At 47.1% G+C, this 23,346-nt stretch overlaps 1 protein-coding gene across 2 annotated transcripts in view; it reads right to left on the bottom strand.

Annotated features, from left to right (window-relative positions):
- Window positions 1-11,239: 11,239 nt before the first annotated feature.
- Window positions 11,240-23,346, bottom strand: part of Arhgap25 (Rho GTPase activating protein 25) — a 42,364-nt gene continuing 30,257 nt past the window's right edge. For both annotated transcript variants that reach the window (XM_059258120.1, XM_059258119.1), the window contains 6 exons: window positions 21,175-21,307; window positions 19,564-19,637; window positions 18,053-18,174; window positions 17,075-17,271; window positions 13,266-13,798; window positions 11,240-11,488 (listed from right to left, as the gene is read on the bottom strand). In XM_059258120.1, the coding sequence (XP_059114103.1) occupies window positions 11,275-11,488; window positions 13,266-13,798; window positions 17,075-17,271; window positions 18,053-18,174; window positions 19,564-19,637; window positions 21,175-21,307 (1,273 nt within the window). In that variant the 3' untranslated portion in view covers window positions 11,240-11,274. The remainder of the gene's footprint in view (window positions 11,489-13,265; window positions 13,799-17,074; window positions 17,272-18,052; window positions 18,175-19,563; window positions 19,638-21,174; window positions 21,308-23,346) is intronic.

Raw genomic sequence — 23,346 nt, 5'->3', positions numbered from 1 at the left:
AAATCTGCAGGTACATATTCCTCTACATCTGCCATACTCTAGACCGATGTCTGTCTTCCCAAATACACACTAAGTTTCCTTCCCTGCCTAATGTCCTGTGGCATCGCCAGGTTCTTTAACATACTGCTTCCCTAAAACAGAACTGAATTTCCCAAGTTAATCAGAATGTCTGGAGATGCCTACGTGGCTGGTCTCATTATGGCAATCTACTCAGCCTGTCATAGAAGCAGCCCCTCTCTCCAGAGCTAACACTTCACAGCGTTTCCTGCTGCCTGCCTGCCTTTCAGACTAGGCTCGTGAGTCTTCAGACCCCGGTGGCACTTTATTTTTAAATAAATAAAGTGACTTTATTTTTTTCATGACTCAGGCTCTCTGCCCCTTTCTTTCCCAGAATTTTCAGATTCCCTCAGTGGGAGAGAAGGAAGGTGGAGGAAGAAAGGGAAGGAGAAGGTGAAATAAAGATCTGTTCTGAAGTAGTACACATGCCTGAGGTCTGGAAAGAATGCATTTAAGAAGTATATCCAGAAACAAAACCAGCTGGCTTCATGAAGAAGTGGATTTTGTGGGAACATAGGTAGGGGGTTCCTGGTGGTTCTGAGTGGTTCCTGGTGGTTCAGGACTGGTGAATGATGATAAACTGTCAGGTTGTGAATCTGAAATTCCCCCCTACAGGGTCATGTTTTAAATGCTTGCCCCATAGCTGGTGGCACTCTTTTGGCAGAATTTCCGTTACTTCCTGCCTTCTTTATTCTTCCTCGATTACTGTGGAGTAAGCCATGGTAGCGGCCCAAGCAGGTGCTCTCTAGCTCAGTCTATAGACCAATGACCCCGAGACGGTACACAATCCTTCCAGGGCATCGTGGCCATCTGTGAGGCCCACTTAGTTAAAGGATACTGCAAATCCATTATGTTTTCATGCCCTGGAGCCCTTGTCCACTTGTGGTGCTCACCTGTCCTGCAGATTCTCAGGTTCTCAGGAAAAATGAGATCCCTTCTCTGTATGGTGTGGACTGTGGTGTGTATAACCCAGAGAGAACACAAAGAGTTACACAGTGACTGAGCCGCCACAGCAAGGGGTGATGAGACAGAATAAAAATGATTAAGATAAAAATAAAAAATAGTATCTAACACTTACTTAGTTCTTAGTAAGTGCCAGGCAGTGCTCCAAGGGTGACACCTTGCTAATCCTCATGACAGCTTTCTGAAGTGGGCAGAGCAGATCCCCTGTTTATTCACGCGTCTCTGCTAAGAGATCTCAATTTAGTTCATCCCCATGGCAAGGCAGAGGAGCCAGGATTAAACACACAAACCTATTGACTCTGAGATGGAGGCTGAGAAAAGGAGTTTGAGACTAGCAAGGGAGAATCATGAAACTGAAGCTAAGAAAGACTGAGGGTGCAGCTGAGGGTCTAACTGAGTTTGTGGAGTACTTACCTAGTCTGCAGGAATTCCCGAGTTCAGTTCCCAGCACCCTGCTAAACCGGGTGTGGTGGTACACACCTGTAATAACAGCACTCCAGGGAGGAGGCAGGAAGATCAGGAGTTCCAGGTCATCTTCAGTTATCTAGTGAGTTCGAGGCCAGCCTTGGATACATGAGATTCTGTCTTTAAAAGAAGTTATTTCTGGGGAGTGCCCCTAAATATGGAAGAAAGACAGGGACTTCTGTCTTATGAAAATGGCTGTATCTCTTCACACTGTCTCCAAACAGGCTGGTGAGTAGCCTGGCCTGGGGCATGGTAAATCATGTAATAATAAAGACCAGGATCTTCTGCTCGACTGATGCCACGTCCAGAGTGACTCCTGTCCTCTAGAATCCCCACCCTGACTCTAACTCTTCTACCCACTGCAGTGTGGAGTAGACCCAAAGCATGGAACAGTGGAGTCAAAGAAAGAAGCAGATGAGGAATGGATGGCACCAGGTGAGATGTACAAGGTTTACTTAAATTCTTAAAACAGAGAGATGCACAAGTCCACCTAAGGGAAAAAAACGTTGAACACCGGAGTTCGATTTAAGGACGTGCACCTGTTCAAGGCTGTGAAATGAGCTTAGGACAGGCAGCGTCTACCTCTGCTGCTTGGATGTCAAGTCAGTCGTTTTTAGCCTCCTGTGACCTGGTTCCACATGGCTGGTCCAGTGACTCCTAAACTGATTGATGGCTCTGCTCGGTGCACCGCATCTCCTCTGCTCTGAACCCAGTTCCTCCGAGAGGTCCCATCACTTTCCACATACAGGATTAGCTCTCTAGCACCATCCCCTCCCAGCAGCCCCCTTATCAGCACCAGGGGATCCTTTTCCTGTCTGTAGCACTGTCCTGTACAGGTCTCTGTCACAGCACAGCTGATCTGGAAGCATCTACACTTCAATAGCTTAGGCCTCAGTAGCTTAGCAGCTGTTTGAAAGGACACATAGAAATGGAAAGAAAAACAATGCTTTTAGACTCCCGTCTGTAAATAAACACCATTATTAATGGTCTGTGAGCTCTTGCTGCGTTCTGTGTGATTTCTCGGACCTGGAAATTAGACTAAGCATTGCCACTCTTGTTTCCTGTCCACCTTGCTTTGTGTGTGGTGTTTGCTGTGACTGGAAGGAAGGCAGACACCCCAGACCCAAGCTACGAGAACCCACAGCTGGCAGGCTGCCCTGGGCTTCTGTGGGTGCCAAGGGTCGTGGTATTTCTCTCTGAGGTGTAAAATACAGAGCTGGTGGGCCAGCTCAGTGGGGAAAAGTGCCTGCCACGCATGCGTGCGTGCGTGTGTGTGTGCATGCGTGGTGACCTGAATTCGCTGTGATCCCACTGTGGAAGGAGTGATAACCGGAAGCTGGCCTTTGACTCCACGTGTGCTCTGTGGCACATGTGCTCACATTCACACTCATGCACACAAACACATAACAATAACACAGTAAAAACTTAAAATGTAATGTAAGCTAGCACTGTGCCCCTGTAGATTTGCTTTGGTACACGGTCTGGGACTCTCCAGAACCATTCACTTCCATGTGTCTAGAATTCTTCAAAGAACTGGGTCTGATGCAATGACCCGGACAGACAGTCTGTGCCTCATAGGTCTTATAGGTGATTAGATGTGACCAACATTAATAAGATAACCTTACTCTTAAATACATCTGCATCCGTGTTCTTCAAACCTAGGATGTTTAGGAAGGAAGGGTGAGCAGTGGCTTCAGGAGCCTCATGCCAAACTAGCTGTCAGGTCACCAGACTCCCAGAGCTCACACTACAGGGGAGTTGTCACTGGCCTCTTGACTTCTGATCCAGAAAGACCAGATACCCTTGGTTCTGGTTCTGGTCTCCAGGCTGTAGCCAGTGTGCGGCATGGGCCAAGGGCTCCCTCTAGTGGCAGCAGTGGTTCTTACCTTGATCAACTCTAAGGGGAAAGCTGTAAATGGTGGTTTCTGTGGATTTTCCTGGAACAATGGCTACCCTTCGGCCTTTACGAAAATCTCTTCATTGGTGATCTCCAAAGACTCAGGCATAGGACAGAAATGTAAAGTCATTTGATTCTTTTTGTACCACCTTTACCTATACACACACACACACACACACACACACACACACACACACACACACTTGTACCCACCTTCCTCTCTAGCCCCTAACCCAGCACCACCCCTGTTTATGGTTTTCCCACTCGTCTGCCAGAGGGGAAGTGTGAGGATGGCTGGGAGGTATAAAGTTGAGGGGTCACATAGAGCACTTCCTGCCTCCTTTCAGGTTGATGTTTTCTTCGCTCTGTTTTTCTCTTTGCCACAGGAAGGGATGGAGGAGACTTCTGGGACATCCTTGGGTGTGAGATGCAGATCCACTCTGGAGCCAAGTGCAAGAGCCCTGTGTTGCCTGAGACCCATGACAGACCCTTTGGGAACAAAACTATAGTTCAGAGCAAAAACTTCATAGAAATACAGAATGTGCTGGTGGCCACCTTCCCATGGACCTGTCATGGTAACAGCTGTTTCAACATGGGGCCAGGCCTTCAGGGCTCCTGAATCATATTATCACACAAAACTAATAAAATGTTATTAGACCACTTTCTGACTATAATCCAGGGCCCTTCTTATAGTATCTATGGGTGGGTTGACAAGGTTTGGGAGTCTGATCTTACCTCCTGGGGCAAAGACGGAAAAACAATCAAATGAAAAAGCCTCTGGTTCTAGCCATTCGGATATGAAGGCATTTGCTGATGTGTGAGATTGTGAACAGCGGGACAGCTAAGCGGCAGCTCTAACGAAGGTGCTAAACACTCTCGGGCAGCGGTTCTCAGCCCTCTTAATGCTGCCATCCTTTAACACAGGTCCTCATGTTGTGGTGACTCCAACCATAAAGTTATCTTCCTTGCTATTATAGCTGTAATTTTGCTGCTGTGATGAATCCTAATCCCCAAGGGGGTCTCGACCCACAGGTTGAAAACCACTGCTCTGTGATGAATCATGCTTCCTTAAAATCCACATGGAGCCCCCCCCCCCCCCCCCCCGCCACTCCAACAACTCAGACTGTGACCACATTTGGAACTGGAGACTTTAGGTGATTATGATGAAATTAGGTCGTGGATATGTGACTGGGGTTCTTACAGGGTGAGATCAGGACACAGCTAGACACACAGAAGGGTGACACAGATACTTAAGGGGACACGCAAAGAGAAGCCGCCTCTCAGTCATGGAAGGAGGCCTCAGAAGAAACCATCCCCACCCACACCTTTATTCGTCAGGCGTCTGGCCTCCAACACTGTAACTACAGAAGTTTCTGCTGCTCAAGGTACCCCAGCTATGGCTTTGTTATGCATCCTGGAAAATATTCACCCCATGGTTCAAGTTTTTCTAACAGGCTTAATGATGGTGATACAGAATTCCAAATGGCACCAAGTAGAGCAGAACAGGGATTCCAATTCAGATGACCCTCACTGTATGCAAATGATGAGAATTTTTATCACCCTGCTTGTTTCGAGCCAAGGGCTTTCAAAAGGCTGTTAAAGAACCCAGACATTATCACTGTAAAGAGGACCCACACTGTGAGCCCCAAGGAACTAGGGAGGATTTCTGCCCTGCTGGGAGACTACTGCATGGTGGTAGGCCTCACTAGGAGAGCCTTGTGCCAACAGGGACAGCGGGCCTACAGCCTACTTTAAGGGGACTTCTTTATTCCAGGGGCCTTGGATGCAACACATCTTGGTCATTATGCTCATGGCTGAACTCATACAGCCCGCTTCCTTCTGCGGCAGAATAAGAAAGGCCCAACTTCCCAACCCTGTCTGTCTTTGAGAAGAAGCAGGCCTTTTCAGGACCCTCCTGCTCACCCAGCCTTTTCCCTGTAAGAGACCATCAGCAAACTGCAACCCTCCTTCACAGCCTGGGAGAGAAAACGCTTGTAAGAAAAACAAGGGCTTTGGAACTTGCCAGAAAATCAGCAGTGATTAAACACAAGAAACAGAGGTCAAGTCGGTGTTGATGCCTCACAGCCTTGTTCACAGTGGTCACGTGACATTGATGCTTTTGCTTACTGGCCCAACAGGAGTGTTTAGCAGCCGGACCACATGAAACAGGCCCAGGACATCCGAGTCAGCGTGGGCTGTAGGACTGTGAACTTCCATAGACTAGATCCTATATCAACTCAGAGGCATCTTAAGGAGGTGAGGAATTTGTGACCCAGCTTCCTCCCACCACGCCCTTTGCAGAGTCCTCCACATGCACGTGGAGGCCACCTGTCAATGTCAGGCATCTTCTTCCATTGTTCTCCGTCTTGTTTTTGACAGTTTTTACAAAACCCAAAATACACCAGTTTAGCTAGACAGGCTGGCTAGGAAGCTCCAGGGATCCTTCCATCTCTGCCTCCCCAACATGTGCCATCACACCCAGCTTTCTTAAAAGCTGGATTTGGAGAAGTCAAACTTATGCTGGTACAGCAAGCACTGTATCTACTGAGTCATCTTCCTAACCTCTAAAAGACAGTGTTGGTGTATTCTGCATAAGGGCATGGTCAATATGTCTCTGAACAAATTAAACAGGTTTTCTTTAGTGCCTAGCTCTGCTGTATTGAAATAGATATATATGTATATATATAATTGAGAGCTAAGAGAAATGAACGTATAAGATGCTCTGCACAGAGCCTGGTGAAGAGCGCAGTATCTACTGCTTGTTAATGGTAGTCATTGTTAAGGTGTTGGGACTGTTGCTAAGTAAGAGCCTGGATAAGTTTAGCACAGCGAATCTCCACAGGACAAAGAGGACAGCAATGGGGCAGCAGAGGGCCGAGAGGAGTCAGGGTCACAGCTTTGGCCAATTCTTAGACATGCTTCAGGCAAACAGGCTTTTCCACGCTAAGTCTGATCTTTCTGTAGTGGGTATTTTTCTCACTGTTTTGACATAAGGAAAGGAAGGTGTATTTTGGCTCACACTTTGAGGATATCGATCACTGTCATGGGGGAAGGTGTGGTGGTAGGGAGGTGAGGCATCTGGTCACATTGCAATCACAGTCAGGAAGCAGTGAGAGATGGACTCTCATCCTCAGCTCACTTTCTCCTTCATATTCAGTCCAGGCCTCCGGTCAATGGAATGGTGCCTCCCACATGTAAGGTAGCTCTTCCCACCTCACCCCAACCTAGGAACTCCTTCACAGACTTGCCCAGAAGTTTGTCTCCTAGGTAAGTCTAGATCTTCCCAATCTGACAATATTGTCACACTCTGCTCAGAAGATGCTAACATAAATATGTGTTAATGGTTATAGGCTATCCCCATAACATTGCACTCATGGTGAGTATCCCAAGACTGCTCAGGGATTCTTGCTCTAATATGGTTCTTAAAGGGAGACAGTTGCAATTGAGCTACCCCCAGGACTCTAAATCCAGCCTCAAGTGTTTACCTTCTTTGCCGATGCATTGACTCAAACTTCAAAGCAAGTTGAACAGCCCCCATTGTCAAGGGAATCTCAGAATCCCCAAATTTGTCCATGACTAAATTACTACGGAATTTTTTGTAATGCTTTTGGGGTCAGATTTTACCATCTGTGAAATGCACATATAATAAATCCCCACTTTGTCTCTTAGGCGTCTTTGATTCTTACAAATTTTACTTTCTGTATTAGTCAAGGTTCTCTAGAGTAACAAATTATAAAATGAATCTCTCTACATATATAGAAAGGGGATTTACTAGAGTTACTAATTCAAAAACCACACCAAAACCGGCATGTAGGGAAGACCAAAGAATGGATCTGCGTGGACAGGGGACAGGAGAGGGAAGGTGTCCATTTAATATTATTATTAGTCCTGATCCACACCATACTTAGCAGTTTACAAATGTGTTTAACCATCCTGGTTACAAATACAAATAAGGATCAACTGGGAATTTTGAAAGTATCCAGTTCTTTAGGCCTCCCTGCAAAGATTTTGATTCAGTGGGTATGGAGCAACAGCTGAGAATCAGATTTTTATTTTTGTTTTGTTTTGTTGTGTGCAGGATTGAACCCAGGGCATCTCGCATGCTGGGAAAGTGTGGTGGCTAGTCTTAGTTGTCAACTTGACTACATCTGGAATGAACTAAGACCCCAAAATGGAGAGCACACCTGTGAGGTGTGTAAGTTTTGCTTAATTTGAAGTAGGAAGATCTACTTCTGATCTATGAAGTGGGAAAGCACACCTTTAATCCAGATCTTGCGGTGGGAAGACCCACCTCTAATGTGGGCCATGTTCTCTGCTAGAAGCCTATATGAGGACATGGAAGAAGGAAGTTTTTATTCTTTGCCTGTTTGCTCTTGCCTTGCTAGCAAGTCCTTCACTGGCATTAGAGTCTACTTCAGGATTCTAGCATCTACTGAAGACCAGCTGAGACCTCCAGCCTACTGGATGTTTGGACTGCTCATTGACAGCCAGCCGTTGTTGATGTAGCTGGACAGCAGCCTGGAAGTCATTCTTGTAAATCCCCTTTCTATATATGTAGAGAGATTCATTTTATAGTTTGTTCCTCTAGAGAACCCTGACTAATACAGAAAGTAACAGCCACCCAGGGAATCCCCCAGCCCTCTTTTCATTATCTTCGGATTCTATTGCTGGGATTGCTGGTCTTCACCCACTGCATCCCGTAGCAGAATGCTTGTCGAAGACCATGAGTGATTCTAGTGTGTGGCTGACACTAAGAGCTGCTGTCATAGGCAGTACTGGCGATGCAAAGGAGGTGAGAAAAACAGCTCCACATCCGGTGGGTCTTAGCTGTGACCGTGAGCTGAGGCCAGCTTTGCATTCTGCAAGTACTTGGCAGCTGATGCCAGTGGGTTTCAGCCCATCACTGAGATTTAGGGAAAAGGAGCTCCTGGAAAGATGCCAAGAATCTCCAAACTGTAGACTGTAGGTCCCCCACCTCCTTAATCTTCTTGTTCATTACTCTGGAAACACTGGTCAGGTAGCTTATGTCTCCCACTCTGTTTCCCTGGCCACCGAATGCCCAGGCTGGATTAGATACAGTAGGAGTTAGTCTGTGATGCTGAGTTTTCCTGACAGGGGCACGAGGACCTGCAGTTACACTCATTTTCCCTGCACACTACATTTTGGATGCTGCTCTAGGAATCGGAGCCATAAGACCCAGCTCTGTCTCTCCGCTGCCAATGCCAGATGCCAGCCTGGGATGGGTGTACCTGGAGCCCCATCCTGGGTAACACCTTCTCCTTATGTGATGGGCTGAAAGGCCATCCACTTTACTTGCAGCATCAACAAGTGTTCCCTGGCTTCCTGGTGAGCACATGGCCTGGTCCTCACTGGTATCTGCACAGGAAGTGGTGGAATGCGGACGTTTACCCAATGCGAGTACTCAAGCATCTTCCCATGAACCTGTGGAGCCCAGCCAGCACTTGCTGAGGCACTGTGCTCTTTGCCCTCCTCCCTCATCAGTCTCTAGCTGTCTCCTGGATCTTGTTTCCCTGAGCAGAGCTTAAGGAAGTTCACCAAACAACAAAGTCAGTTTATTGTTTACATCCCATGTTGCAGGCTCTGTACTAGGAACACCACACTTGGCCTCTCCAGGCTTCCAGCCCGCCCCAGCCCACCCAAATCTCTACCAGGAGGAGATTTAACAAAGCCTGGCACAAATTGTCCCATCCAGTCTGTAAACTTGCAAAGAAAGTACCACATCTGCCTTATGCTTAAGACAAATATGCACCAACGCATGCCATGCTCAGTACTGTGAGGGAGAGGAAGCCTAGCTGGGCAGAGGGCAGGTCGAGGGTGCTTTAATCACGTGACACAAGAGAGAGAGAGGGGAAGTGGGGGTGTGGCTGGAGAAGAGTAGGATTCACTATAATCCTGTACTGTGTGTAGGCAGGGACTCCTAGACCTGACAGAGTACCTGACCTGTGAGTCCTGGATCCCTCTCTCACTTGTCCCGTCCTTCTGAAGTGGGAGCTGCTGTTCCATTGCCTCAGCACGAGGGGGAAAAGCACTGCTGGACCAGAAGAGGGTGGGGTTCAAACAGCACTTCTACCCATCCTGACTGCCAGCTGCCAAACCCAAGCTCCTGTATTCCCGACCTTGACACAGACTCCAGGGATCCCTGATCGTATTTTTAGAAAACTATCCTCTGTGGAATTGTGAAACTGCTCACTCTCATGCTCCACTCTGTCAGCACACAAAGAAACAGTGCGAGGTAACGAGAGGACGTGTGTTGGCAGAAGCAACTTCAGGCACTCATTGATTCAAATCAGGTGTCCTGTGCACAGCACCATGCCGGTCTACAACTTACAAATGGATAGTTCCTAGGAAGCCAAATGTCATACTGCCTCTCTTACTGCCGTGTGTGTGTGTGTGTGTGTGTGTGTGTGTGTGTGTGTGTGTGTGTAGGTCAGAGCACGATTTTGGGGAATTGGGTCTCTCCTTCCAGCATATAGGTCCTGGGAATCTCTCTCAAGTCTGGTTGGGTCTGTAAGCAGTGCTGTCACCCACTGAGGCCCCTCAAAACCCCTGACTGCTCTTAGTAATGCTCTGCCGCCCTCTTCCCTGTCTTCTGCAAGCATGTCTCAGAGATGATGCTCTGTGCTCTCCGTGTGCTCTCTCCATCAGTACCATCTTTAGGGCACTGGGGGTGGGAGAGCAGGACCCATCTATCTGTACATTTACACTCTGAACAATAAACCATGGCCAAAGGCAGATGACATTAACCACAGTTAAGAAAGCAAAGAATAGTGCCAGATGCCCCTCTCAAGAGTAAACTCATTTTCATTTTGGTGAAGTAAAAAAATAATAAATAAATAATCTTGACTATTAGCTATACAAATCCACACTCCTGAGGTCACCTCATAGTTGAAAACCTTTGCTTTTAGGTTTGGGCCACTGGAGGGTAACCCAGCCTAAGCTCTGCTCACACAGCCATGTGCTGTGAGAGACACTCACCTGCTTTAGTCAAGAGGTGCCTTCTCCTAATTCTTTTTTCTTTGTTGTTGTTGTTATTATGATACTTATTTATTTATTTATTTATGTATTTATTTATTTTATGTGGATGAGTGTTCTGCTCGCATGTATGTATATGCACCATGTGCATGCCTGGTGCCCTCAGGGGCCAGAAGAGAGTGTCAGATGCCCTGGAACTGGAATTACAGATGGTTATGAGCCACTGTGTGGATGCTGGGTCCTCTGGAAGAGCAGCCAGTGCTCTTAGCCACTGAGCTCACTCTCCAGCCACTCTCTACTAATTCTTAAAAAAATGTCTGACAGATGGTCAATATCCTTGCTCAATTTTTGTTTTCTTTTTTTTTTTTATTTGAACATAATTTTCTTGCCAATTTTGTTTTCATAAATACACCTCATTGTTTTGATTCTGGTTCCAACAGTCCAGCCTCCCCAAAGAGTCCTCATTGGGTGAGTACTTGAGAGCTAAGTATCATGTTCTGCGCATGTCTCAGAGCTGACCAGAGTCACCTGACCAGGCAAGTTAGCCGCACAGAAAACAAAGACCTGAGGCCTCGGCCTAGCTCTGGCCTGGGGTCCTTAAACATCTCCTTTGGACATTTGGAAGATTCCAGTTCACTCTTTCCACAGTGGAACAACAGACCCTTGAGTACAGTACACGGCCACAAGTGTCCTGGTATACTGTTGCTCGCCCCCACATTCTGGGTTTTTGTTTTGTTTTGTTTTGTTTTGTTTTGTTTTGTTTTGTTTTGTTTTGCTGAGGACTGTAGCACTTCCCCTCAGGTAGCCTGTCCATCTTAGGAGGTGATTCTGTTTTCCAGTCATCAGGAACATGGAGAAATGGGGTAGAGTTGACTGTCCCCACCACACACCTAAGAGCCTCAAGCCTCGGTCTTTGTCTCGGGCTTCTTCATTGACTTCACAAACTCCTTGACTTCTTCTTCCAAGACCTTGTTCCTCCTCTCAACGTCCTCCCTGGAGCGCTCCACATTTCGAAGGCTGATTTCCAGGGCTGCGAACTTCTTCCTCTCCCCCTCCAGCTCTTCATTGAGCCTTACCACCTTAGCCCAGACATCGTAATTTTCCTTCTCCAGGCTGCAAGGGAGAAAACCAAAGGAACGCCTGAGTATTAATTCTAAACCCTTCCCTCACAGCCCTTCACCCACGTTCACAACCTCTTGCTCATTTGTCTTTCTGAGACACAAGATACCAATTGGTGAAATGCCAATCCAGCCATTGTATGTACGTATGTCCTGCCTTCCAGGAGAGGACTTCACAGAAAACCTGACTTCCCAAGGCACTTCAGGGTCTCACTTAACACCCTGGTGTCGTCTTCCCCAAGCAGTCTGCCTGTGCTCATCTGCAGACATAAGTTGCCATCTGAGCCGAGGTGTCTCAGAGACTGCTGTACTTGGAAGGAGCAGACATCTCTATGGTTGTTGTCCTTCTGCTCTTCAGTGGCATTTGGGCTAGGACACAATGAGAGCCTTTTCTAGAACTGATTTGCTCCCTGAAAAAGTATCACAGAAGTCTTATGATTCTACAAATGGTTGATTTCAGGTTATCAGACAGAGGACATATGTTTTGCTTGAGGGCCATTCCTCTGTATGGAACAATGGATGGAGACTCACGATAGTCTTTCTTTCTGGTACCTAAATCTTAGTAGAAGAAGTATTTGTAAATGTGAAAGCCCGTTATTCTCATTATGACAAGTGTTCTTGTGGGTCAAGTTGGACTAAAGTTATCTCTTTGAAAAAGAATTTGCCAAGGGAGAAGAATGAGGAGAGAATCACAATGACCAGCATGGCATGACAGCCCAGGGTGTAGTAGTGGCACACACATGACCAGCATGGCATGACAACCCTAAATGTGTAGTAGTAGCACACACATGACCAGCGTGGCTTAAAAACCCTAAGGGTGTAGGAGTGATACACACATGACCAGCGTGGCATGACAGCCCTAAGGGTGTAGTAGTGATACACATACTTTGGCAGTAGCCAGCAGCTAACAAGCCTTAAGACCTGTTCAACAAGAAGGAAACTATGCCAGGTACAGAAACATAGTTAACTACTCAGGACCAGTGATGTTGTGGATCCTGGAGGAGAACCTACTAAACCAGCATAACCCCTAACGATAATCTAATTTGTCCTTATACCTACAGGCAAGTGTAGTCTTCACCACTCATCAAGGAAACTTCTCTCTTTGGACACACAAAGACCACTACAGAAAACCACAACCAATCAAAATGCAGAGTTGTGGATTCTGCTCCCAATGGATACATCTACAAAACACTGCCACACCTAAGGGTCAGCAAACACTGGGGAAGGGGCGGGGGGTGGACAGATTGGAAGAGCCAGAGGATCAGGGAATTTGCTGAGAGGTTGTGTCTCCAACCACTCAGAAACTCAATCCAGAAAGCCTCACCAACATGACTGCCCAAACATAGGCAAGCCAAAGTGAATGGAGGAAAGCCCACAGGCTTCAGCCCTGCACGAAGAACAACAGGCAACCAAAAATGGTGAGAGCAGAGAAATGGTGTTCCCTAGGGAAGAGACCCCACACCAGAGGGTCAGCCCTGAAAACATACATTAATGTAAAGCATCAAGAAAGTTTCAACTCAGATAAGCAGATTCACCCTGAACACTCAGGTTTCATTTTCCAAGTTTCCACAGATCTATTCAGCAGGGTAGGATTTTCCCATCTAATCTCTCTTCGTTTGTCCTTTCCTTTATTAAGTTTGGTTGCTACCGAGTGCTCTGTCCCCTGAAATACATTATGTTGTGACATTTTAGAAGGAATGTTGGAAACAATATATACTTCCTTCTAAACACAGAAGCCAAGTGCACTCAGTGGCCCTCTGCACAGGACTTACTTTTTAATCTGTTCCTCATACATGTGCTTCTGGGTTTCGATTTCCTTTTGCAGGTGCTGGACCATCCTCTGCAAAGAGTCGAGGTCGTCCTCTCCAGAGTTCTTGCTTCCAGACCCCATTTCAGAGTCTGTGCTGACAAGAGCATCTCTCTTGGAGTCACAGGCAGGAGGAGAGAGTGTACCTCCTGGGTTCCCTGGGGACCCTAGTGGGGCAGGGACATTATCGTAGGTAGAAGTCCGCTGGTCATTGGAAAGGTGGCGCAGGTCTTGAGACATAGTTCTCCTGTGCCCTTCCCCTGTCTTCGCCTCTGTAGATGGAGACCAGAACTCATTTTTAAAGATTTCCAGTTTGCTGCTAGTGGTGCCTTGGAATGCTGACGTCAGGAAACACTTGCGGTTGGGGAGCGTTTGAGTCCTTTTGCGGGATTGCACCTTCCAGTCTCCTGGGTTTTCCCTGGGGGCTTTCTCATTGTCCTCCTGATGCTGCTCACCTGGCTGTGGTCCAGTGGGGCTGGTGGCATCAGGACTACCTGCCTGGAAAAAATAGTCATAGATATTATATAAGGTTTTTTTTCCCTTTATGCCCTCAAGATACAGGTTAGAGACCTGGGAGGAAGCTTTTCCTAGTCACACACCTGTGATACCCTTAGTGGATCACCTCATTGATAATTTACCAAGAGGGTATGACAATTAGGGGACTTGATCAAACTCTAGAGAGGAAGCGTGAACTAAAATCACTTGCTCGATTAGTGTGAAATCCTAAGCGAGGATCCTTTCATGACCTTAGGAGGTTTTGTGACTCAAAGCCCAAGATGCATACATAAAGTTCAATAAGCTCCACTGAGTCCATTTCCTTGACCTCCAGAATGAAGAACAGCAAAGCAAGCATGCTGCCATCCACTAGGTGAAAGGCCAAACAGCACTCTGGGAACAGCTTTATGAAGCATGTCCCAGACAGTGAAGGGCTCCTGTTGGCGACTCCCTGTGGTACTGAGCTTACATACACTGAAAATGAAAACATCAGTTGTTAGGATTTGGTCCTTATTTACGTCCTTTAATTACGTCATCAACCTTCGCCGGCTTCCCAGCCTAAAAAAGCGGTTGAGCCCTTTGTGGGCTCTCTCTCTCTCTCTCTCTCTCTCTCTCTCTCTCTCTCTCTCTCTCTCTGTTCCCTCTCCTTTCCGCTCCTTCCCCCCGTCGGTCCCCCTCTCTCCCTCTCCCCCATCTCTCTCTCTCTCTCTCTCTCTCTCTCTCTCTCTCTCTCTCTCTCTCTCTCTGTCTTTCTGTCTCCCCCCCCCCCCAATAAAGCTCTAAAAAGGTAACCATGGCTATGATTCTTTTAATTAGCACACTCCTCCGCCGGCATGGCCGCCGCGGGCGGTGACCAGCCACGAGGGGCAGCGCCACCGGCATAACCAACAAGGGGCAGCGCCGCCGGCATAACCAACATCAGTGACCAAGAAGAAATGGGCAAAGAATTTCAAGAATGGATAGTTTGTGCTGGAGGGATACCTCAGTGGTTAGGAGCACTTCCTCTTACAGAGGACCGAGGCTCAGTTTCTAGCACCCAGAGAGTAGCTCACAGCCACCTATAACTCCAATTCCCAGGAATCTGATGCCCCCTTCTGGTCTCTGCAGGCTACTGCATACATGTAGTGCACATATACTCAAGCAGGCTCACATACATACATATAAAATAAACAAATATTTAACGAACAAAAAACCAAATAGTTCACAGAAGAAAAATGAACTGACTCGGACACTTTTAAAAAGATAGTCAGCCTCTTTTCATAACCAATGGGAGAGGCTCAAGTTAAAGTTACTAAATTATCAGTTCCTTCACGGGGTGGGGACACCCCTAATCCTGACAGCATGCTCCGTGAACCATAGGCCTGTTCATGCATTTCTGTCAAAGGATAAAATGGCACAGATGCCAATAACATTTATGAAAATCACATATTTAAATCTATTTATCTTCTCACCCACTAGTCCCATTTTTGAGAATTTCATCCCAGAATTGTCTCTGCCTAAATACAAATTGAGGTGTGGGCAGAATGATCCATGGCAGCCACGTTTGTGGTGCAAAACTGACCAGTTCATCCCAGGTCCGGAGAGGGGGTCACAAGTAGTCAATGAATGGAACACCATACATGTAATTGCCAAAAATGAGGTCATGTGGGTAGTTATTTATGCCCTGATATGCACTATAGTCTCTGGGATAATACTGGTAAGTTTTAAAATGTGAGAAACGAAATGGAGGAAAATAAAGTTTTTGTGTAAAAGGAGAGATAAGAAAATCGTTTCTATTTACATCGTCTTATATTTGCATAAAGGAACAGCTGAAGGGTGAGGAAAGGCTAATCCAGCAGGAAAGGGAGGGTGTGAGAAGGGAAGCGTGGTGGTCAACACTGTCAACTTGCCAGAACCTAGAATCACTACAGAGACGATCCTCTGAGCATGCCAGTGAGTGAATTAGCGGAAGTGGGAGGACCCACTTTGACTGTGGGCAGAACCATCACAGGGGCTTGTGCCCTGGACTGAAGGAAATGAAGAATGGGAAATGGGCACCCGAGTTCATCTCCCTGCTCCCTGACTGTGGATACAGTGTGACCAGCTGCCCCAAGCCCTCGCTGCCAAGGCTGCTCTGCTTTTGTGGACTGTCACCCCCGTCTACAAGCCGGAATGAACCTCTACTTTCCTAAGAAGCTTCTGTCAGGGATTTTCTCACAGCAACAATGTAAGAATTGACACAGGCATGGAGCAGGACTTCTCAGCTGGTAACTTATTATGTTGTTTTTTTTTTTAACCATATGGTTGTATATAAAATCAAATTGAAAAGAAAAAGAGAAAAAAGTGAGTCCCACATAAGATGGGAAAGTCAGGGGCTGAGGTACCTTCTAGCCAATCCCCTGCTTCGGTGGAGCATGTGGTCTTGCAGGACTAAGACCTCAGACATGAATGACATCCTGCTCTAGAGCATGCTAGTGTTACTGCCTGGATCAATCTCCTGCCTCAGATCTTCAACCAAAAGAAGCGTGCGTGATGAACTGCTCCCAGTGTTGTGTGGACTCCGGAGCTGACAAAAAACCCAATCCAAACCAAACCGAACAAACAAAGAACTCCAACCACAACCATTTATTGTGTGTGTGTGTTTTGTCTCTCATCTTTAACAGCACCATAGGTAGCTTTCTCGGTCAACTAGAAATTTAATTTTTCTTTAACTTGGCCACATTAAAAAAAAAAAAAAAAAACAAGCTGCTATAAAAAGTCTCCATATCCTTTTAAAACCATCTGTTCCTATAAATACATGAAAATATTTGACCTTTGTCAGCTTTCACCCTCTAATAGTCTATATCTTGGAGACTCCAGAGTCCAGCAACACTGAGAACGTGAGTTCTGAGCCTTCTGTCCAAGCGAGGGGCTGACGCTGCAGAGCAGCTTATCAGGGCCTGAGGAGGACTACACGAACACATCCCCTGCTCTGAGGAAAGAGTCACGTTCAGAATCATGGGACACCCGGCCCCCCTGGACCTCCCCTCAGAGTCTTCAGCAGCTCTCACATATTTACTTGTTTCTGTTGAACCTCCCTGGGATTTTGTCTTGGAGAAGATGTCAGGAAAGGTCCCAAGACCCGTCTGCAGGCAATTCTCACACATGTCACTAGCTCCAGGTTTTCCCAGTGTGTTCTGATGGGTCTATGCCAGCTCTACCCACGGCCCCAGCACCACCCACCACTCCTTAAACTGCTGCCTTAAAATTACCGGACTAAAGGAAGAGTCAGGGGGAGGGGGTGGGCAGCAGGCATCTTACTGTGTTATTGAAGCTGTCTGTCCTGGAGAGTGGTGGGTCTTCTGTGGCATCCCATCCCACAGAGCTCCGGGGCACTGGAGCCTTCTTGGCGTTGTTCTTCTGGGCAGGGGGTGACAGTGGTGCATCCTTAGACTTGGGAAAGAGGACCTCGTGGTCTCTGATCATCATGGTCATCACTCTTTGGATCTGAGGAGTCCCTGAAGGAAACAAGAGATTTGTAGTGCTGGTTCATGGAACAGGAGCCTGGAAGCACTCAAGGGTTGCCCACCCTCCAAGAGGATGTTTCCATGTTGGCCCCAAAACTACAGGCTCATTTGCACTTCATGGGGCCCTTCTTAATTATTTGGAGTTGAATATTTCTGGTGAGAGGATGTACTAAAATAAAGATATATGGGGTGTGTGTGAATAGGAGCTGTTGAGGACATTTCCCACCTATACTGCCCTGAATCAGCTTTTATCAGGCAGTAGGTAATAGTAACAGTCAAGAAAACAGACATCTTTCTCTCCCGCTGTGGTCTTCCATGTGATGTCTGTCTTCTCATTGCACCCCAAGCAAACGGGTGTCAGGAACACTTCCTTGTCACATGCATGGCAAACATGAGTCCTTTGGGCCAGGACTTTTGCTTATCAAGCCAAGACACAACCTCACAAAGCTTTTCAGCTTAGCTCTACAGCAGCCTCTTTGTGAATCTACTTGTAAAACAAAACCCTGCTTGTCTTCTTGGCTATGGGTATTTTAAAGTCATACAAAAGACTTGGAAACACTAGTTAATTGGTTTGAGGTCAGACTACTGTGTTCTGTGACCATTGGGCAGGGGACATAATTCCTGCACTGCTCAGGAGGCTGTTAATACCAACCAGTCAGAAGAAACCGCAAGTGGACAAGCTCGGTAAGCTGCAAAGCAGGACACAGACACTAGGGGCAGTGTTCTCGCTGTCACATCCTGGGCTCCTCTATTGCAGGATCAACTCATGTACCTTTCATGATCACAGCTGGGTCTTCAACCTTCGACCTGATGAGGTTCACTCCAATCACAGTGGCCAGGTTGTCCACACTCATCTTGTTGACGGCACAGTTCAGCTGGATTTCATGCAGAAATCTGGGGACAGCCAGGAAACCCCACCATAGACGATAGGAAGTGGCCAGGAGAGAGAGTACTCCCCGGACCCAACAGTACACTTGTTGAATTCTAGCTCTTTCCCCTGTTTCAGGAATGGAGTGAACTGGCTCTGCCTGCAAGAGTTTAACTTGAATCTGGAAGTTTACAGGCCAAGGAGGGATGAGGAGCCATGGACTGTTCAGTTGTCGGGGGAGGGGCAGACTGGAGGGAGTCTCATAGCAGGGTTGTTTGGGAATAAGAGGTGACTAGAAGGACTCAGAACGGTGTCCAACAGCTTCAGTGTTTTGCCTTTACCATTTACTTCTCAGTACCCACCCCATCCATGTCTCCAGAGAGGAAAAAACGTATCAGTGAGGAGGACTTAGAGATGGCAGGAGAATCCATGGTGCCTCCTCTCTCTCATCCTCTGATTGGAGAATGGAGCATTCTCACTCTTAGCAGATGCTCAGCATCTAACAAGGAAGTCCCACTAGACTTCCAACCATTAGAAGCCTGAAACCCTCAGATTTGTTGGAAAAACAAAAATGACTGAACAGATCAGTAAAGCAATTCTGGATATCTTAAAAACAAGCAAACAAACAAACAAAAAACATTTAAAAGTGGGTAGCCTGAAATACCATAAAACTCCAAATTTGAGAAAAAAATTATGTGTTCACATGATGAAAAATGACATATTATGGGATAATTTATTTTATGATAAAGGACATGCTTTTCAGTTGGTTATAAAAGCATCCCCCTGTAGTTACACTCATGTAAGAAAAGACTCATCAGAGAGAAAACACTCAGGAGGAGACATCACTGGATGGGGAGGGTTACATCTAGTTTTGGTTCTTATGTACAGTTCTTGTATCTTTGTGGTTTCCAGATTAAGTTCAAATCATCTTTATAATTTGGAAATTACATCACAGTATTTTTTTTTTACATCACAGTATTTTTGAAAAATAAAAGACAACATGGAGGTAGTATGGGGTGAAGACTCCCAGCACAGCAGATCTGAGCTGGTCCACCTGCAAGGTGTTGCCACAAGGACCTCACACAGCAGGTCCTCAGAAAGGGCTGCAAGAAAATATAAGTGGTGGCCTAGAATGAATTTTTCCAGGGTGTTAGTTTTGGGGACAACAGGGATTCCAGGTTCTCTTGCAGGTCCTGGGACAGGTCGGAAGGAAGGAATATGTTCATTCTGTGTGCAAGTTCTTAGGGACCCCTGACATTCTCATGCGAACAGAACACCCTCTTGGTGCTCCGTGAAAGGAGCTGACCTTCTGTGGTTCTGGACCAGAATCTGTGATCTTAGAGAAACTGCCTCCTCTTCTAAGCAGGGCTTCTTTCTGATGGCTGGGAACTGTGGCTCCACACCAGGAGACTCACCTGCAGATGTAGCTCAGGAGGCTGTAGTTGTCCCGAGGAAGGATGGACAGCTGCTTCACCAGTTCCTGCTGAGCCTGGGAAGAGAGTTTTGACAGGAGTAAGCAAGCCCACTGCCTGTTTGTCGGCAGCGAACATAGGGACATGACTGGTACATCTATGGAGGACAAACACTTTGGTTGTTTCTCCTGTTCCCACAGGTCTCCGAGTTAAAATATTTTGAAATTAAAATTCTGAGAATTCATAAAATGTGAATTGAAGCCCAGACTGCTCTCGAATTCCCTATGTCGCCAATGGTGACCTTGAACTTCGGATCCTCCTGCCTCCAGGAGTGCAGAGATTAAAAGTGTGTGCCGCCATACCCAGTCTGTGCCAGGGCTCTCTATACAGACTAGAAAGCAGTCTACCAACTGAGCTCCATTCCCAGCTGCCATATTTTTTTTCTAAAATGTATTTAAAACGTCTGTTTGAAATAGTGTTGCCCACCCGCTCCTGACCTTGAACGGACTACCTGATAACTCACACCGATGATGGTTTGCTGAATGAATGAGGTGTAATGGTCCAATAAACAATCAAACCACCATCTAATATTTCAGAATGACCTTAAAAATGATGAGAAAGGGTTCTTCTGTGGCGGCTTCAAAGCCCCGTGGTCTTGCTGAGAAATTCTGGGACATAGGCCAGACTGGCCACACCGGAAGGCATGCGTTGGGATGGGCAGCTCGAGTTCTATGACAGCTATAGAAGTCAGATGTGGCCATTCATAAATCACGTGCCCCGGGGAGAGGAAGGACAGGGCTCGCTGCCCTTGCCAGCCCAGCTGTCTGCAGAGCCTGTGATCACCCTCTGAGGACGTGCGGGGTGGCATCTAACATGACTCTCCTTGGGAGTTTTTCCAGTTTTACTCCATATCGTTCACAAAGAAGTTCTGAAATGCCCTGTACGTCAAGGGTTTTCATATCTCCTCTCTCCCCTACAACACCCACAATCAGGTAGACCGTGCAGCCTCGATTTTTTTTCTTGGCAACAGCTGCATGTTGGCTGCATCGGCACAGTTCTCTTCCTACCCCAGCTTTGAAATGTGACATCCTCCGCTGAGCCGGGGTCTTCATAACCATGGCTCCCTCCCATGAGCAGTCCACCCAGGGAGATCTGAGAGCAACAGCATCCCACAGTCTGGAGTTTTGGTAAAAGGAGGAAGGCAAGCTGAGCATGGGCGCTCATCTGTCTGCTTCCTGACTGTGGCTGCAGTGTGCGCAGCTGCCTCTGCCTCTGCCTCTGCTGCCACGCCCTCTCCACCACCGTACACTGTGTCTTGGAACTGAGCCCACATAAAGCCTTCCTTCCACACGCTGCGTTTGTCTGGTATTTTACCACAACGATGAGGTAGTAACTAATACCGTGCACAATTTGTGAAATGACAGAATGAAGGTCAAATCCAGGTCTTTGGCACTGTTTTGCCAGCGGGACTGGCATCATTGGCCTGGCACTGCCGTTGAAGTTCCAGTCTCCTACCAAGGGGTATGGTCCCCATGCTCACTCTCACCTGCCGGAACCCTGTTCGGAAAATGAAATGCTTTCTTCTAAGTAGGACGGTCAGCTAGAGACACCAACCTTTGCCTCATCCGCGTTCATGAGCTGCCCACAGAGCAGGAACCCTTCATACTGGCTCCAGGGAACCACAGGCTCCGGGAGGTCTCGGAGGTAGAGCTTCAATAGAGAGGCAACCGTGTGCACATCTGTGTCCCTGAAAGAAAACAAGCTGTGCTTAGGGAGCGGAACCCAGGGTCTCTCACTGACCCTGACGGGCCACCGGGTCAAAGCATGGACTACAGAGGGATGTGTTACAAAGGACCCAGACACTGGCTTCCAGAACAACTCCAGCCACTGCCTCAAAGGTAACAGTAAAGTTCGCGTTTTCGTGAAATGCTCTTTAACTATTTTGAACTTTTTTCTGCTTTCTTATTTCTTCAGACCACTTAGTACCTCACAGTAGCAATGTCTAATTAGTCTCTCATTTTTTTATGTGAACTCGTTTATATCCTTGGTCCATTGTTCTCATCTATTTCCAGAATGTTCAAAGAAGTTCTGAGGTCCAGTCATGTATCTCAACAACAGTTCATTTGATCATAACCAATGAGGAAGCTTGCTTTCATCCTGGTTTCTTTTTTCCATTCTTTTCCTGATGTCAGTAGCAAGTCTGAGGGAATACCTAGTTCCACCAATGCTTGGAACACACAAACGTTACTAAACAAGGTGGTGGGTGCTGGGATGTGAGAAGCCCAGGACTCAGTAGGTCACAAGTCTAGAAAGGGACAGCTTGAGAGACAGAGGTGACTCTTCAGATGAAATCGTGAGGTGGGGGAGATCTGAAAACCACAGGTGTGTCAGCCTGGAGTGGGAACAGCATCCCCTCCCCCACTGAGGGTCTGTGACATTTAGCTTCTGATGTTTATAGCAAATGTTGCCTCAACTCAGGAGATGATCTGGCCTGGAACCTTCATTTTTGTAGCCTGCTGGCTGAAAATGACTATTTCTTTTTTAAGTGTTTGGAGAAAAAAAAAAGCCAAAAGCCGTCTATCTCCTGACATGTGAAAATCATATGCACTTGGAGTATCAATAAAATAGGTTAGAGGAACACAGCCCCACTTGTTCACTTTCGAACTGTCATTGCTTCCTTACTGTGAGAGAATACAGACGTGACAAAGCCCCGAAGAGCCTACGAATGTAATCTGTGGCCCAGCCTGGGCAGTCTGCTGGCCCCTGAACTGCAGTGGTTGCGTTTATTCTGCTAAAAGAGAAACTAACTCTGCATCTACCACAAAGCAGTGAGTCACTCAATGAGGGGTGTGTTCTGAGAAATGCGCCATTAGGGAATTAGTCACTGCATGAACGTCCTGGAGTGATGTTCACAAGCCCCGGTGGTATGAGCTGCTCTAGTCCTAAGCTACGTGGGAAATGCTGTTGTGCTCTGTCATTGAGGCTTTTGAGGCAATGCTAACAAGAATACCGAGTGTGTGTGTGTGTGTGTGTGTGTGTGTGTGTGTGTGTGTGACAGAGAGAGAGAGAGAGAGAGAGAGAGAGAGAGAGAGAGAGAGAGAGAGAGAGTGTCTTTTGTTTGCGTTTCTGTTCTTAGTTGCCAATTTCTTGCTTTGGCCTCTGTGCCACCCCCAACACCACACCCCGTTCCCACTCCCTAATCCGTTATCCCCACCCCTGCCTCTGAAGCCTGTGAACTTGTTGCCTCTGAAGGAGAACTCAAGCTGCAAAGGATACCATCTGCACTCCAAGGCAGGAAATTGGGGCCAGGGATGTTCCCTTAACACGGATATTCAAAAACATCCTACCCTACTGAGTCACGGTCTAAAAAGAAAAACGCGGCTAGAGAAAGCATTTTTGGTGAAAACGTGATGAGAGGTGGCAGGAGAACCAGGGCCTGGCAATCTGCAGAAGAATTCTCCAAAGTGCTCCTGTGTCATGGTCCACCCTGTGTCTGTTTGTGGCCTCTACCACATACACAACGAAGCTCCCGCGTCCCAACCATCATCTCAAGCAATCCCTAATCCATTACCCCCACCCCTGCCTCTGAAGCCTGTGAACTTGTTGCCTCTGAAGGAGAACCCCTCTCCTTCCACTCCGGACTTCAGATAGCCACAGCCTTCCCCAGCCGCTGTCCTCTCCATCCTATCCACCGACGGCATGGCCCCAACATACAAGACACACCCACAGAATGAATGGAGAGGAAAAAATGTCGGTGAGGAAAATAGCATCAGTGATACAGGGAGA

This window comes from Peromyscus eremicus, chromosome 3, assembly GCF_949786415.1.
Source record: "Peromyscus eremicus chromosome 3, PerEre_H2_v1, whole genome shotgun sequence".
Taxonomy (NCBI): domain Eukaryota; kingdom Metazoa; phylum Chordata; class Mammalia; order Rodentia; family Cricetidae; genus Peromyscus; species Peromyscus eremicus.
This window is presented reverse-complemented; position numbering and strand designations above follow the sequence as displayed.